Below are 17901 nucleotides of genomic sequence, written 5' to 3'. Positions count from 1 at the left end.
AGGAATTATTCTCATGGATTTGCTTGTTGAGGACTGGTTTGTAGCCAGCAGCTCCTCAGACCAACTTCCTTTCTCTCATGTTACTCGGCTGCCACTGCATCCTTTCCCCCTGGCCAGCTGGCAGCTGGTGGAGCCTGCAGAGCAGTTTTGGGAGAAGCTGTATCCCCTTTGCATCACCTCTGCTCAGGCTGTGGGCTGCAGTGGGCAGGGGGTGGCTGGTGCCACAGGTGCCAGGGAGTTCTGTGGCCATCTCAGGGAGGGTGGTGGAGACCATCATTTCTCCAGGTAAGTCTCCAATCTGAAAGCCAGCGTCTTCCCAAGTCAGGCAGCTGCCTGAATCTGGCCAGGCTTTTGTGAGACGTGTAGGCTCAAAAGCTCTTCCTCTGCCAAATTTGTGGTCTTCATTGCAGAACATGGAAATGCTCTTCTGGGAAGAGATCTCAGTAAGTTTAATGCTGGGGAAACGGTGCTGCTGTTGCTAGGTGTTCACAGCCAGCCTTCCCCTCGTGCACCGCTGGCTGGTAGCTGGTTTTGGCTTGGTTGAAGCTTGCCCATAAATGTTTAGGATGGAGTCTGGAGAAATTCAGGCAAGGCTTCAAAGATTTGGAGAAGACAGGATTTCCCATGACATTAACCATGACAGACCCTTCCAGCAGTGTTCACGGGCAGAGGGTGAGCAAGCAGCGTGCCCTGTAATTCTTACTTACACACAATGTCTATGCCGTTGTGCTGACAGGCTCCTGGCTTTCCTGCTGTATGTGTTGGCCAGGCTGTGACTATGAAAGAAGAATTCATATTGTTAATAAATGCATTTAACTTTGCTGGCCGATGTTGTGCAGCGACTGCTCTTTATATAATGCAGCAGCAACATGTATTAGTAATAAATGGCTTGGAGAAAAGCTGATGTAACCTGCTGTTGCACCAGCACAGGTGGTGTGCAGGTCAGCGAGGGAAGGTGGGTGATGTAAGCTCCGTACTGAGCATTTGCAGCTTTAAAATTCAGTGAAAAAGTAACAGAAAAAAGCTTTTCTTGAATCCTTTTGGCAAAGCAGAGGGACAGAGAGCAGCGCAGCAGCCACAGGCCACCCTCAGCAGCCTTACCTGGGGGTCTCTGGGAACTGGTGCTGGCTCACTTCTGTGGTACTCGTGCCATCTCATGTCTGTATTGGTGGCATTTGTCTGGTGGGGACCAGCACCACTGCTGCCTCTCAGCCCGCGTGCTCCTCACTTGGCCAGCGCCCAGGAAGCGCCGCGCAGTTAAGATTTAAACTGCAATCATCAATTAGCTGATAATCACTATCGGTGAAATTATATGTGCCGGTTTTAAGACAGTACAGTGACTAGAAATGGAGCCATTTATCATGAGTATAATGGCCTTTTTATGTGCACAAATTTTTAAACACAATTTCATAAAGAGGCTGCCACAAAACATGATTTACTGGGGCAATAAAAATAAAGAAATTACCCAAAGAGCTACGATCTCCACACATCTAAATCCTTGAAGTTAATAGAAGCCTTGATTAGCTCCAGTGCCTTTAAAACTTTTCCTAATGGCTATTTGTTCCGCGGGTCGTTCTTCTGTAAGGTGGTGAACCTCCCTTGTTATTGCTTTCCTGATTTCACGAGTTACCTGCAAAAATCCTCACTGCTCAAAGCAGAAAGTAACAGAGCCATGACGAGATTTTAATCTTTGGCAGATGGTGTGGAGCACCAGTTCAGATTTTCATCTGGCAGTAAATGGGAAAAGAGCCCACACTACTCGGCTGTTAGAAACCGGCCATGTTTAAAATGAATGGATTAATTGGGCAAGTAATGATGTATGGAACAGCTCTGTGCTAGCACGGGAGCACTTGTGAATTTATTGCAAAAACTCAACCAAGCCTTAGCATCTCTTTTATGTTCGCAGGGGTGATGGGAGAGTATGAGCCGAAAATAGAAGTGCAGTTCCCAGAAACTGTTCCATCTGCAAAAGGAACGACGGTGAAACTGGAGTGCTTTGCCTTGGGGAAGTAAGTTTTGATCCGTTGTTATTATTCCTCCAGATTCTGGCTCTCACAGTGCTGTGTTGTAGGGTTTGCAAGGCTTGCTGATCCTTTCGCTTTCCTCGGCAGAAATTCCTCACTGAGAGCATTGAGAACGCACGAGGGACCTGGGGAGCAGGGGCCTTGCTCACTAAAAAAATAGGAGCTCAAGGGAGAGAGATGATGTAACACACTTTGTTCACAAAGATGTGTTTGTGTATCTCCTGTTTCGAGGCTTAAAGCACAACTCTTGTTCCTGGAGTAAACACTAGCCACACTTCCAACAACAAAATGGGAGGCTGGTCAGGAGATGGCTGTGCTGTCACAGCAGAACCCCAAACTCAACTTGATCGTAACATCCTTTCATAACCTCTCCTGCTTTTAAGGCTGAGTGACACACCATTGGTATACGTAAGCATATTTCTATTATACATAAAGCCACCTGTAATAAAACTGCTCCAGATCCTACACAGTCTTCAGGCTGAACATGTCCCCTTCATCCTCAAACATAAAGCATCCAATCTTGTTTGAACAAGAACTTACTGGGACAAGACCTGTGGCATTTTTCCTGAGTCTTTCTTTCGCTTTATTTCTCTAATTTAGCCCAGTTCCTACAATAAGCTGGAGGAGACCAGATGGGAAACAGATACCCAGGAAAGCCAGGAGACACAGATCAAGTGGGCTTCTCGAAATCCCAAATTTTCAGCAAGAAGACGCTGGGCTCTACGAGTGTGTAGCTGAAAACGTGAGAGGGAAAAACGTGGCCCGAGGACAGCTGATGTTTTATGGTAAGCAGGCTGCTTGCTCTCAGGGGGTTTATTGTATCAAGGGCAGTAGCACAGAATCACAGAGTGGCAGCAAATATTTTGTGTGAAAGTCATTTTGGGGGGGATTTTAAAGAAATACTTGATTTTAAAAGCCAGCACATCCCAAAAAGGGTGTGATTTTCAATAAAACCTGTTGGAATGGTGTGTATTAGTTGAGAATCAGAGCAGCTGGAACAAAAGCATGTAGGCAATGGACAGAAAGTGCTTGCAAACAGCTTCCTGGCTTTCCTGTGGGTGTGAGTGGAAAGCTGGTGTTCTGGTGGGGTGGTGGGGGGAGCTACAACTTGGGAGTGTTATGTATATGTTAGGCAATGTGAATGGCTTGTAAGCAGTGAAGAGCTGCTTTCAAGGGAGGTCGCTGGTTGCACAGCCTGGAAAGTTGGGATTTAAGCCTGTTGGAGTTGGCAGAGTCTTCTTCACCCAAAGACTTTCTACACCTGCTCCTCTTAGACTGAAATCAGTGCCATTCATCCAGGCGCAATACAAATGCAAAGTTTCAGCTTCCCAGGCTGCCTGTGTGAAGCAGGAGATGCGTCAGTGCCTCTGATCCTGGTACAGGTGTCTGCCCATCCCCGAATTTCTGCTGCAAACAGCCCTGTCTGGCAAAACAAATTACATTCTTCTAGGAGATGAGCCAAGCTTGTAGGGGGAAAGTTCTACCTGTTCTGAGCTACTCTGTATTTACCTGCCTAGAGGTGAATGAGAGGCACAGAGAGGGAGTTCAAGGTACCAACGGGCTGTTGGTTTGGCACTTAATTTCTGTTCAATGTATTTTTTGGAGGTGGGATACATACCCCCCACACAGGAGTGCAGAGACCTCCCCACTGTCAACAAAACCTCTGTTTTGTTGCTGCTCTGTTGTCACCTGCCCTGTTACCATCTTCAGGAGCATAATAGAGTATCCTTGCTTATTGAAACCATGGAAAGAAATTCAGTATTTCCCCCCTGAAATGCTCCTGAGGCCCCAACTCCTGTCAGCAGGGAAGATTGGGCTGAACTCCAAAGATGAGAGGAATGGTTTTGATTTATAGTAAATTTGCTGCAGAGAAAGAGTTTGGGAGCTAACCCTCCTGGCAAAACTGGATTGAATTTGGTGAGTAATGTAATTTTTGCTTGAAAAAAGGCGTATGTAAGGATGTTTTAAAATTGGAAACGTTTCTGAAAGACATTTCATTTGGAAATCAGAACTTTTGGGGCTTACATTTCAGCTGAACGCTTCTCCTTTAAAAACTGAGTAAAATATAAAACGAGAAAACATTAAAAAGGAGTGAAACAGCAAGAACAAAGTGAAATCTTTCATGTTAAGGAAAGAATCTGTGGTTGATTCAAACTGGGTTTTCATTTCTTAATTAAAAGATTTGAAGATTTCTCTTTCTGTTCATCAAACAATGCTGTTTCTCCTGATTTTTCCCATGTGGACAGTAAATGAAAAGACTCATCAGTAGTACAGTTCTGCTCTACCCACGGCCAAATCCGCCTTCCTCGCAAAGCAGTAAACCGAGCCTTTGGTGTACTCCCACAGTAGCACATATTAAGTTATAATCTAATTACCTTAATGAATTTACCAGTCTGGATCCCGTTGCTGGAGCGCTGCAGATCCGACACAAAAGCTGCCACTGTGGCTACTGCTGGTTTTCACACTCAAGATGGCATTTCAGCAAAGCAGCTCAAGGTTTCTGGGAAGAGGAGCATCCTCCTCTCTCTCTGAGGCTGGGAACTCTTTCCCTCTGCTTTTCTCCATGCAAGGAGCTGCTTCTGGAGAGGTGTCAGTTTGCCTCTTCTATTGGGGACTGGGTTTAAAGATAATTGATGACAATATCGTCCTTGTCGTCTTGAGGATGGTGTGTTACTGGTTTGTAAGTATGCAGTTTTCAAGGATAGCTTGTGTTTGGCAGCAGTTTAAGCACTGACAACGGATGTCCTGAAAAAACCCTTGCTTGCCATAAGCCAGGCTCTGGAGTTTCACGTGGCAGCAAAATTTTTTTAGGGAAAGTAACAGGCTGGGGGATGATGTGATGCAGAGCAGCCCTGTGGGAAGGACTTGGGGTACTGATGGACACAAAGCTGGACACGAGCCAGCAGTGTGCCCTCACAGCCCTGAGGCCAGTGGCATCCTGGGCTGCATCCCAAGGAGTGTGGCCAGCAGCTTGAGAGAGGGGACTCTGCCCCTCTGCTCTGCTCTGGGGAGAACCCCCCCACAGTGCTGTGGCCAGCTCTGGAGCCCTCAGCACAGGAAGGACACGGACCTCTTGGAGCAGGTCCAGAGGATGATCCGAGGGCTGGAGCACCTCTCCTAGGAAGCCAGGCTGGGAGAGCTGGGCTGGTTCAGCCTGGAGATGAGAAGGCTGCTTCTGGGGAGAGCTCTGAGCCCCTTCCAGTCCCTGAGGGGACCTATAGAAAACCTGGGCAGGACTGTTTGTAAGGGCATGGAGCGACAAGGCGAGGGGCAGAGGTTTAAACCAGAGCAGTGCAGGGTTAGATGAGACCTTGGGAAGAACTTCTTCCTTCTGGGGGTGGTGAGACACTGGCACAGGCTGCCCAGAGAGGTGGTGGAGACCCCATCCCTGGGGACATCCAAGGTCAGGCTTGATGGGGCTCTGAGCAACCTGCTGTAGTTCAAGGTGTCCCTGCTCACTGCAGGGGTGGAACTGGATGGCTTTGGAAGGTCCTTTCCCACCTAACACACTCAGTAATTCTGTGAACTTACTGTAAACATTTTCTAGAAATAGCTGAAACTGAAAGTAATTTTCTGTAATTGTTTTTCTTGGTAAAGCTGGGAAGTGTTACGTTGTTACCGAAATACAGCTGTGATGCTGCAGGGCTGTGCAGGGCAGGGCTGGTGCCCAGAGAAGGGAACTCTCCGGAGGAGTGATACAGGTGTTGGGATGTGCCCCCTATGCATAGTGACATGCTCTGTCACGACCTATGACCTGGAGATGGCAATCTGGCTCTGATGGCATGCCTCCTTTAAACCCAGTTATCTCCTCTCTGCATAGTATGAAATAAAAAAAAGAGAAGTAGAAAATGAAATTCAAACTTGTCTGCTCACTGTAGATAACCCAGCGTTGCCTCCATTGTCAGGTCCTTTCAGTGCTCCTGGAAGTTGTCAGGGAAGGTTGGCTCTTGCTGTATTTCATTCTTGTATCAATGTTTATTTTTTCCTCTGCTGGCGTATCAGTGACATTGAGGTTGTTTGACATTCTCGCTGCAGCAAGAAAGGTTAATTAAGCGAGTGAGATCTGCTCTTCCTCTGCTTTCTGTGCTTTGAGCCCCTGCAACAGGCTGTGGTTTATTGCTCTCCGAAAGCATTTGTTCTGAGCGCTGTACGTCCTGCTTGATAGATAGAGCTACACGATAGAAAACATGTTAATGTTATTGCAATTACAGTGACTTATCCCTGTTTCCTGGGCTATTATAACTCTGAACGACATATCACTGGTGGGTTTTTTTGCCCTAAGTCTCTTGTTCTGCCTGCCATCCTGACCAGATACCACATACCTCAAATTAGCTCCCTAGAATTAATGAGTTAAACTAAGCAAGAGTTGTTGGGGCCTGGAACAGGCTGCCCAGGGAAGGGGTTGAGTCGCCTTCCCTGGATGTGTTTAAAAAAAGGGTACATGAGGTGCTCAGGGATGTGGTTTAGCATAATAGGAGAGGAATGGTTGGACTTGATGATCTTAAAGGTCTTTTCCAACCTGGTGATTCTGTGAAACTGCAAAGCCTCTTCTCCTCCTCTGTCCCACCCTCGTTTAGCAGCCACAAACACGCCTCATGCTGCATTCCTGAACTTGCATCTCTCTCCCCATGAACCAGACCCGGTCAGTCGCTGTGGCTGAGGCAGGCGAGGTCCCACGGCAGGAGCTGGCATCAGCACAGCCTTAGCACATCACTGGCTGCTTCCAGCATCTGCTTTTCCATTGAGCTCTGCAGCGAGGGGCTGCCACGCCGTCAAGCTGTATGTTCTGATCCGTGGTGTTTCAGGAGCACTGCCATTGACCTGATTCTATTTTTAATCTGGCTGCTCATAAATTTTAAATTTTGTAACTCTCCATGAGGCCAAGATTCATCCAGAGCAGCAGCACCAACAAGTTGGGTTTTTTTTTGGCAGAAGTACAGTACACAGATTACCTTAGCTGGCTGATTTAAAAAGAAATTGCTTTTTTGTTCGAAAGAACCAACATCAAGGAGATGCCTACTGTGTCCAGTTCTGGGCTCCTCACTATAAGAAGGACATTTAGATCCTCGAGTGAGTCCAGAGAAGGGCAAACCAGGCTGGGGAAGGGGCTGGAGGGCAAATCCTCTGAGGAGTGGCTGAGAGAGCTGGGGATGTTCAGCCTGGAGAGGAGGAGGCTGAGGGGAGACCTTATCACCACCTACACTGACTTGCCAGGGCAGAGAGGTGGGCGATGGTCTCTCCAGCCAGGGGACAGGAGATGGGACAAGGGGCAGTGGGCTCAAGCTGCACCAGGGCAGGGTCAGCTCAGATGTGAGGGCAAAGTTCTTCCCTGGAAGAGTTGTGAGGCTGTGGCACAGGCTGCCCAGGGAGGGGGGCTGAGTTTGAAAAAAGGGTAGGTCAGGTACTTAGGGATCTGGTTTAGCACAGGACAGGAACAGTTGGACTTGATGATCTTAAAGGTCTTTTCCAACCTTGTGAGAAGCCGCCGTTTAATTGTCAGGGCTGCTTTTCAGATTAAATACTTCTTAAATCAAAGTCCCAGCAGGAATTTATGTGGCTCCTTAATTTTGCAGTGAAAAGAGTCCCCCTTTCATCAGTGGGCTTGTGTGTTGTTTGTGTGAAAGCTACTTTATGCCACTCTGTAAAACAGCCTCAAACGTGAGTCACGTTGTCTCTTCGTCATGGTTAGAGGTCTAAAAGGGAAATTTGCCTGAGCAAAAAGCAGGGAGTTGCATGTCTCTACTCCATTTAGGCCCCAGATCACACATAATTTGCTGAAAATTCAAAGCCACTTGAAATAAAATGAGTTTCTGCACTGATAAAATACAAGGGGGGGGGAATCCCACAAACAGGACAAATATGTATTATTATTAATTATGATTCACGTGCCTAGCTAGACAACCCACTTTGCTACATCTTATACAGATAAATTACCAACTGCATTTTCACCTTCAAGCCTCTCCTTGCTCATTTCATTTAAAGTTCTCCCATCTTGTGTTGTTGCAGGATATCATACCAATTTAACTCTTGGTTAACCACCGCTTAAGCGCTTGTTGGCAGCCAAATCCATCCTTCCCAATAGGGGCGGCTGGGCTTGAGAGCAACCCTTTGTGGTTACAGTCGCCCCAGAGAAAATCACTGCTCCAAGAGAGGATGTCTTGGCTCCTGACAGTGGAATATACATTTTCACAGACTTCAGTGCAGCAGGGTGTAAGTGTCTCTGAGTTGGGAATAACTTGCTGCCTGAAGGAAGTCTTGCATCCAGAACAAGTCTCTGCAGAGAGAACAGGCATGTTTCTCCTCCACTTTTCTCTTTCCAAGGGGTTGCTGGAAACCTGCTTATAGAGAAATGATATTTTTTTTTAGGAGATTCAGATGTACTCAAATTATTATAATTTTGCCTTGGAAAAAAAAATCTCTTCAGCAGGAGAAGCAAAAATAGAAATATGTATGAGAAATGAAATGTGAAGGGTACTCACAGAGCACCCCACGTTTTCCTTACTCCCCTGGGAAGCTGCAGTCTGGAGTGACAGGGGTAAAAAATAACAGCATCCCCAAGGACTGGTCCTTACAAACAGGTCTGTAATACCTGCAGTCATTTTGTATGGCCCATACTGGGGAGACACATTAATGGTGTAGAATAGCTTGTGGAACAGGAGGTAAATATGAGGAAGGGATAATTTAAGTCATTTTTATATCAGCAAGGTTAACTCCTTCCGTTTTTCCTCTGATGTTTAATATTTTAGTCCCAAGCAGATCTCTTGGGCTGGTTCATGATAGTCTGCTTGGTAGGGAGGCAGGAAGGAGACATCCCGCCCCAGTGGCAGCGTCTGGTGAACTTTCCAGAGATGCAGACAAATGGAGATCGTTTAGGTGCAATGTTCAAGCAAATGACTTTGGAGGAGGATTTGCAGAGCTTTGAGAGTCGTATGGATTTCAAATAGTCCTTAATTGGCACTAGAGGTCAGGAGGAAGGGCTTTAAGAGGAGGAAAGGAAGAGAAGAGGGAGAGTGGTAACTTAGTCTGGTTTCACGTTCCTGTGATCGCTGGGAAGGATAACGAATTAGGGATGTATGGGGTTTGTTTACAGAAACTATATCCCCATTTGGACCAGGATGGGGTGTACACTTGTTGGGACAAGTGTACTTGTTGTACTCTAGTTGCATTCTTTATTTTTAATTACTCATGTATTTTTCACCATCCATTTTTCTTACTTCTTATGCTTGGCTTTCTGGTCTTTAGACTTTTCTGATCCTGGGCTCAGTCTCAATCTCCTTAGATTTAGTAATGGACAAGTCATTCAGCCTTTCATCTGCCATTAATGATGAATTACACAGCCTGCACTAGGTCATCAGCTGCTATAAATTGGCTTAGGAACACTGAAATCAATATACACCGACCGAGAATTGGATTCCGTATATGTATTAGTCCCTCATTTGCTTTAGTCTTTTTGCTGCTTTTGAACTCAGAGATGGTTGCAAAGTCCTACAGATTTATTTCTGATTTCTTTCTCATACTGCTCCCATAATTCTTTGGCTTTGTTACTCATTTCTGTTGCGATGCATCATCACCAACTGCATCGTTTCATTTTCAAATGCCTTTTAGGACACAATCTCTCATCCAGCTTTCCAGTGCCTAATTTTGCCTTTCGATTTATTATGAAGACAGACAGACTCATTCTGGATTTTCTGGTCTTAAAAAAAGTAAGAGTATATTTGGGCATACTTTCCTAATCACCTGGTTTAAAATGCCCTGCTTGGTGAAGACTGGAAAGTGATCAAAGATAATCAGGGTATTTTTTTCTAAGTGCTGCCATCATTCTTCTTCTGTTCTCCTGAGTACAGATTCCAGACAGCTCTCATCACCTCAGAAAGGGATATTTTTCTTTAAAACTGTCCTTATGTAAGACTCATGCTTATATTTTTAAGCTTTTTCTTCCACTTTATAGATTTAGCATATGAATTTTTCTTGCGACTCAGATGAATTCTTAATCAGCTTCCATGTGTTCTTTTTTTCTTCAGCACCAGATTTTTCTTCTGAGATGTTCCCAACCAAGGCCAGCAACACCTAAACACTCCTAATAGGGGCAAAATATTGCCAAACCCATGATATAAAATAATTCCTCTTTGCTTAGCACCCCTGCAATGATCCAAAGTGCTTTTTCCAGAGTACTGCTACCAGCCACAAATTAAACCTTGTCATTATCTCCAATAACATCGCTATATAATGTTGTAGCATGGAGCTGGTTTCACATCCTTATTTGAATTATTTTAATTATCATGCTTGAAATCTGGTGGCACATTACCATGTCTTGGTATGATCCCCGATGGGAGCCTGTCAGATTTCATTATATTATGGTGATTCTCATTTGGTGGCTCAAACATATTTTCTACGTGAACCAACCCTTGTGTATTGCTCAAGATTAAGTCAAGAGCGTGCCTGCTATTCTCTGAAATGAACTGTTGAAACGAGAGGTTGACCTAATTAGAAAAGTTCTCCCAAAGAGCAGCAGAGACCGAAGCTCCTGTGAAACAAAGGGCTCCTCCAGTGTTTGCTGAGATTTATTCTTGACTTTATTGTGCTCGTTCCATAGTTGTCAGCATCATAAGTGGCTGTAGGATGGAAAGCTGAACCACTGGAGGGGTGGTGAAGAGTGGTGTGAGGTGCAAGGCTGTGGCTTCGTGCTGCCTGAAGAGTGAAAGGACTATTGGGGTGGTGGCTCCCAGCACTTCCAGCACCACACATTGGAGGCTCAGCGCCACCATCCCTTAGGGCAGGAGTTCAGATTTGCAACATGCAACGTGGAGCAGAAAGCCTGAGCAGGGAAAGAAAAGCCCCTGCTGCGTGGGGTGAGGATTTTCCTCATCTGAGAAGTCAGTCTGAAATGCAGATAAGTGCTGAAATTCCTCTGCTCCTGACACAGAGCTTTCTTTTGACATAGCTTACGTTTACATGTTATGGAGCCCACCTTACCTCTCCCAGGTTTTACTTTGCAGGTTACTTTCAGTGGTTTTGTGTGAATTTTCTTGGCTTCATGCAGGAAGTGCTGCCTCAAAGGCAGGTGGGTCTGTGGGGTTTTATAGAGCTCCTGTAACGGTACCGTAAGACTGTCCTCAAAATTAGGAGTTGGATGCTGTTAGAATAGTAAATATGTAAATTCATGAGTAATTTGTAAATGTCCTTGAGCCACAAACCCGTTGCAGTTGCACAGGGTGTCTCAGGTAGGAGTTGTTAGGGTTCTCACTCTGGATGACAGAATTGACTTTCATCTTCCTATATTTAAAGGCTTTCCCTGTCATAGCTCTTTAGGTAGAGATAATAAACAGGCTTAAAATATTACACGGGGGGTTGCAGAATTAAACATGACTCACCTCTCCTTTTCAGCTGCTCCTTTTGCTCGCTACCTCTGGTTTGCCTTTGCTTTCTTTGCAAGTCCCTGAGAGTTAAGCTGCTGGGCAACACTCTCCTGTGCTTTGGTTGTAGGCACCGTAAGAAGGGAGGTGTGGTAGGTGTGGGGTTACACACACGTTTGCAACAGCCTCAGCACAGGTTTAGAAGCCACTCAGCTCTCTGCATGCGAACCTGCAGCATCATGTCACGGTAGATGTACCAAGGTTTTAGGTATAATCACACCAACTGTATGTTGAACTTTGATGTATTTCTTAATTTATCCTTTCAGATCTTTCTCTGGTCCTTGTCTCTGTCAAAAGGAGATCTATAAAGTTGCTATCTGTCTTTGAGTAATCTTAATTTATTTTCTTTACCTGATTGCATGGGGAAAAAAGTATTAACCAGGTTCCTGGAGACCTCTGCTGGCAATATCTTCCTGCAAAGTCTCTCTGATTTCCTAGTGTCAAAACAGGGCAAATGACCATTTAAAACCTGAAGTTTCTCTCCTTTTTTTTTTTTTTTAATAATGGGGCTTTCTGGAAAGTATTGTAGATAGATGTAGATTGATGGGGTTTGAGAATGTAACATGTAAAAGTCTGAGGTTTTGTGTGGTGTCCAAAAACAGGTGGCAGTTTTAGAGGAATTCAATTTGTTTATGGAGCCTGGCTAAACTTAAGCTGTGTAATATATAAAAAACAACACTCTGATAAAAATGTTTGAAACACAACCAAACCCACAATCTCATAAGCATCTGAAAGCTGCCAGTGCCGGTTTTCATTCACCAACTTCTACCAAAATGTATCTCAAAATGCCCAGTCACAAGATTGGGACTTTCTAGGTTTGTTCAGTATCATTAATACAATTATTGAGTGCAAAGATTTTTCATACATGTGGAAGATCTTCCTATGGCAGTACTTGCAGATGTGGTCCTAACCTAAAGGACTGAGAATTTGGAACTACAGTAGTGCCTGCAACCATCCAGGGCTGAGTCACTGGAGTAACCTTAATTTTAATGAAATGTTAGTTCTAAATTACGAGTTTTGAAGTTGGATGCTAAATTGTGGAGCTTTGGAGCCAAAGTCATATAGATCCTATAGAAAATGTCTCTCTTTGAAGGACCAGGGGTCTAATGGTGCCGTTTGTTCTACTGGGGCAGCAGGGAACTGAGCTTTTGTTGTGCACAATGGTCAGGATTCCTGAAGCTGCTCTTTTTCATTAGGTGTTTTCATTAAAATTGAAATGAAAATGGGTCTTGATCTTGTGCTTGCCACCTTAGAGAGCAGAGCTGCACTGGGGAGGGGCTGGGGAGGAGTTGGTATCTTTAGCAATTAAGCATGTTGTTATATCCAACTCTGAAATTTGCCATAAAGACAGAAATGGCTGTAGCAGAGAGCAAGGTGTTAGTTACAGACAAGGCTTCATTCCTTACTTCTGCATTGCAGCTCAGCCCAACTGGATTCAGAAGATCAGCGATGCCCACGCAGCCATAGAGGAAAGTGTCGCCTGGGAATGCCGAGCGAGCGGGAGACCGAAGCCCTCGTACCGCTGGCTGAAGGACGGGGAGCTGCTGCTGCCCCAGGTAGGCACTGCTGGAGCCCCTCGCCGGGCAGGAGGGTCACACACCCTGCGGCTGCCTTCATGCACCACAAGCTTTTGCATCTCTGCACACACTGGTTGTTGCCTTTGGGATGGAAATGGGATGGCAGTGCTCTGGAATCCCCCTGCAGCACAGGCAGTTCCTCTGTACCACAGCTTCAGGAGAGCTCTGCTAGCAACGCGTCAGACCCACAACAGCTCTGCCTTCAGAGGTGGTCTCCATCACCCATGGAGAAATCCTGGTGAAGAAGAGGGTATAGCCAGCTGGGGCTGTGGAGTCTGTGGCCAGAAAGCCATCACCTCAGATATTTTGTTGTTGTTGTTTAAGATGTTCAGGTGAACTTGGTGATTCTGCTGGTCTCAAACACCATTCCCATTCCTCCTGCTGAGCCGTGTCCCTGCACGGGCAGCCAGGAGCTGCCTGAGGATGGGTGATGGGCAGGAGCCAAAGAAATGCATCCCCCTACACACCACCCTGTCCGCCCAGCCCCTCACTGGAGGGGTATCGCCCAGCCCCAGCATCTACCCCCTGCTTCAGCCACAAGCTGAATCAAGTCCCCAAAGCATTGGTCTCATGGTAGCTGGCATTTGTTTCCCTTTGCTTATTGTGAAAGAACATGGCAGCCTGGATTTGATCAAACCCCAATAAAGACTGCACAAACATTAAATTTCCACCCTACGGCCAAGTAGAAAGCCAATAGCTCTTTGTATTGCTATTTTTTTTTTTAAATGGTGAAACTCCCAGGGAGGGAGGGAATGCTTTGCTGTACTTATTAAAATTGATAACAGGAGCTCTGTATCCTTAGGCTGACAAATGATACCCTGGTCTTTTGTTCCACACACTAATTTTACTTGCTTCACGCTGGTCACTAGCAGATGGTCTTGTACTTAAATCACGTTAGTGGCTGATATGGAGTAAAGGATCATTAAATTATTAACATCTATATTGTTTTCAGTAAACTGCAGAGGGTTTTAAGTGTTTCTGTCTGTGGTAGCTAAGATGGCAACGCGTCTCACTAACCTTCATCACCGTGTATACTCCTAATCCCATTGTTGTAAAGAATATGCCACCATGGAAGAGAAGTGCATATTTTGATTCAAGTTTTAGCAACTTGAAAGGGATATTAATCTAAATGGTTTGGGTATTAAATCAAAGAGAAGTCAAGGGAAAGTCCTCCAATTTGAATTGCATTTACTGTCTACCGTATTGGCTTTGCTGTTTAGCATCTAACCTGACATAAATTCAGCTGGCAGACAGATAGATTGAAGCATGCAAATTCTTCCCATTACTGCTACTTGGTTTTTTGGAGCATCTCGGTATAAAATACAGCTCACAACTGCTGCATTTATGTCCCAGAGAGGGATCTCCTTACCTACTTTTTCATTTGTTTCCTACAGGGCAGAGTTCAGCTGGAGCAGGGCTCGCTCACGATAACGAACGTCAGCCTGTCGGACGCTGGAATGTATCAGTGTGTGGCAGAAAACAGACACGGCATCATTTTTGCCAGCGCAGAACTGAGTGTCATAGGTAAGTGTGCTTTCCTGAAGGCTCAAACCTTGCCAAGCCTTCACCCAAGCTGGTTTTTCCCCCCCTAGGTTTCAGCATCTGAAGCAAAAGAGCCACTGAGGATCTTTGATAACCCGTCTCTAAGTAAGGCATGATATGAAGACTAGAGAAAGTAGATTAGAGAACAGATTATTTTTACATCATCCCATCTTTCTCGTATTCATCCAGGTGACTGAGCTGGGAGAGCTGGCACTAACCTCTTGCTGGTTAAAACGTGTGATGGAGAAACCCGTGTTGCTGCTGTTGCCCCAGTTCAGAGCATGCCGGACAGTAGCTGGCCGCTTGTGAGCCACAGAGACTGACTCTCAGGAGGAAATATTGAAAACTCACCTGTCCAAATAGACCTCTCACCATTCCATGGCAGTCATTAACGCTCCTCTCCCAAGCCCTCACCTAGAAAAACGACTTCTACCCCACCTGTTTTGTGTACACCTACTCTGCTTGTCCCAGTTAGCATCAGGAAAAGCTCCTCTGAAGCCGGGTGGTTAATAGCTGAGGGGAGGGAGCACAGAGCCAGGATGATTTAAATGGAAGAAATGCAAAGACAGGCTGTCCAGAGAGATTGTGGCATCTCCATCCTTGGAGATACTCGACACCCAACCGGACACGACCCCAGCAGCCTGCTGTAGCTGTCCCTGCTTGGGTAAGGGTGGGACAGGACCATCTCCAGAGGTCCCTGCCAGCCTCTGCTGTCCTGGAGTCTGTACCTCATTCACAAGCGTCATTGTACAAGTTGCAGGCCTGATGACTGATGCATCAGCATAGATACGTAGTTTCAAAGGGTTAAATAGAATTAGTGATTACAAAACAGTGGTTTAGTTGTCACAAAGAGAATGCTCAATAGCATCATTCCCCACTTTATCCTGAAGAACAAAGCATGAGGTCCCTTCTGATGATGGCGTTTTCGATATCGGTCATTTTTTATCAGCAGCATAGAAAAAAATTCATTTGAAAGATTGTCATTGTTGCTGTTCAAGAAAAATACAATAATGCTCAATAAATTAGACTTCACAGCACTAAGATTTATTGGCTGTGTTACTGTGTGAAAGAAATCGAAATAAACCCACTGATGCTCTTCCCATCTATTCAAAGCCCCAGTAGAACCAAGCCTTTGGGAGGAAGGCAGATCTCAGAAGACTGAGGCTTAGCCTGTGTTTTGGGTACCTCCCTGTGCACCCAGGAGCTGACCTCGTGTCTGCGAAGAGGGGAAGCCCTTGGAGAGCTCTGGAGAACCTGCCAGGTGGCTTGTATCAGGCTGACTTCTCACTTGGGTTACACGATCGCGCTGCTGCGTGTCGCAGGAAAAGCACGAGAAGGATGTGCTGAGTGGCAGATGAGTTTCTGTGGGTCCATGATTTCCTTTTCACTAGTGTTCCAGAGGAGGTCAGCATCCCGAGCTCCCCCTAAAAAACGTTAGCTTTTAAACCTCTTTCAGAGTGTAAAAGTGGTGATTTTCAGAGGTCCCAAAGTTAAGCACTTGAAATGCATAAACACCACTAATAGCGAGGGAGACTTGGAGCAAAATTAAGTGAAAAAGAGAAATGGAAAATTACAGGCAGAGCTTTTCTCAGAGTGATTCTCCTGCGTTATCACTGCCAATTATATTGCCTGGAGTCTGCAGCTAAAAGCAGGATCCTGTTGTGCTGGGCATCGCAGAAACGTGTGGTAAGATGCAGTTGTTGCCTGGAAGAGTTTTCAGGCTGAGTGTGTAAAAAAACATAAAAAATTAAAAAATAGAAAAAAGGGGTTGGCACAGAGTGAAAAGAAGTAATTAAAATGCTCATTTTATGAACAAGGTGTGAAGGAATTGAATGCATCACCCCTGGAGTGGCACAGGGAAGCTGCAGTGGTGCTGAGAACTGAGCCCACGGGCAGATGACAACGGGAACAGCAAACAGCTTGCAAAAAACAGTGCATTACAGGGATGGAAACAACAGGATTATTCAACAAATCTATTTTGCCCATAGATTCTGGAGAATCATCTGCGAGATTATTTCCAGAAATGATCCTGTATTAATTATGATAGGATAATATAAATAATAATCCCTCTGATTCCAAGTGCATTGGTGGGAAGTTGTCCTCGGGATGCCTTTTCTAATTCTGAAATGGTTTATATAGCCTGTGTCTGTTTCCAGACAACTCTCCTATAGTCCTTAATAGCATACATGTTTTCCTCTATGCTAAAATGAAGTCAGCCATCTGTGATTAGACAGAAAGGACAAGACAGCTCAGAGATTAGTGAACTCTGATTCGTGCAAGTGAAAAACAAGATCTATTCGATCATAAAGCACATCCCATTATCAGTGTAGGGATTATGTTTTATTCAGCTATTCTGTGGCAGGAACGATATCCAAAAGAATTGAGGCAGATGAGATGCCCTGAGAAAAATGAGTTTGCTTTCTGTATCACAGGACAGGTTTTTGTCTCTCAGCTCCTTCAGGTGAGCTTTAGATCATTTTAAGGCACATCAAGCAGACAGGATGCACGGTGATCTGAACTCTCACATCCCAGAGTGCAGCGAGAAAGAAAGTTGAGGAACATGCTGCAGGTTTTAGGGATACTGGGATGGGGCAGGATGCAGGCACACAGCTAACACGGGGTGCAGAGCGTGAGAGGCACTGGGCAGAGTTTGCTGCCATTGATCTGTCAGAAAGTAAACTGTCAGCAAAGGTACAGTGGCAGGGCAGGAGGTGTCCATAAAACCTGTGAGCTGCCTCACCTGTTTGCTTTGAGCTCCTACATTGGAAAAATTAATTGTCCCACTTGATATAAGTAAAACCTTCTGGTCATCTTTGGGGAGTTCGCTGCTAGCGTCCGTCCAGAGGCAGCTGCCTCGAAGCTCTGCCTGTCATCAAGTCCCATCAAATGAATCACTAAAAATCCTTTGAGGCAGGAATCAGAAGCCAAACAATCTCCTCCCTCCCCAGCCAGCCTTCCAGCCAGGCTGCAGACTGTCTGCAGGGCTTTGGCAGTCGCTTCAATGAATGTCTGACTCTCTCTCACGGTGTAGAAGAGTGTGCCCTGGAGCGACTGAAGAAGATGATTCAAGAATACCTCGTGCCCTGGTGCCTACTCAAGTCTTGCCTTGGTTTGCTTGGTTCAGGACCTGGCTGTGTAAAGGTCTCCCAACTTCACAGCGTTAAAATAAGACACCTGGTTTATGCAACCGTTACGAATATAAGTAAAAATGACAACTTTTCTGGAAATATTACCCTTTCTGACTAATGATAAGGGTTCTCTGTGTGTGACTTCTCCTGCTTGCTGTTGTGCTGCTCAACAAAATGATGATCATGCTGTTATGACACCAAAAGAAGAAGTGATATG

At 45.5% G+C, this 17901-nt stretch overlaps 1 protein-coding gene across 1 annotated transcript in view; it reads left to right on the top strand.

The window, feature by feature from the left end:
* Positions 1-17901, top strand: part of LOC311196185 (contactin-4) — a gene marked incomplete at both ends in the record, with an annotated part of 151234 nt that overhangs the window by 76426 nt on the left and 56907 nt on the right. Inside the window, 4 exons of the mRNA XM_084269693.1 lie at positions 1907-2009; positions 2625-2809; positions 12857-12993; positions 14409-14538. Coding sequence (XP_084125819.1) covers positions 1907-2009; positions 2625-2809; positions 12857-12993; positions 14409-14538 — 555 coding nt within the window. The remainder of the gene's footprint in view (positions 1-1906; positions 2010-2624; positions 2810-12856; positions 12994-14408; positions 14539-17901) is intronic.

Source organism: Gallinula chloropus (genome assembly GCF_964237585.1).
Source record: "Gallinula chloropus genome assembly, chromosome: 12".
Lineage (NCBI taxonomy): Eukaryota > Metazoa > Chordata > Aves > Gruiformes > Rallidae > Gallinula > Gallinula chloropus.
Note: the sequence above shows the minus strand (reverse complement) of the source record. Positions and strands in the feature narration are given on the sequence as shown.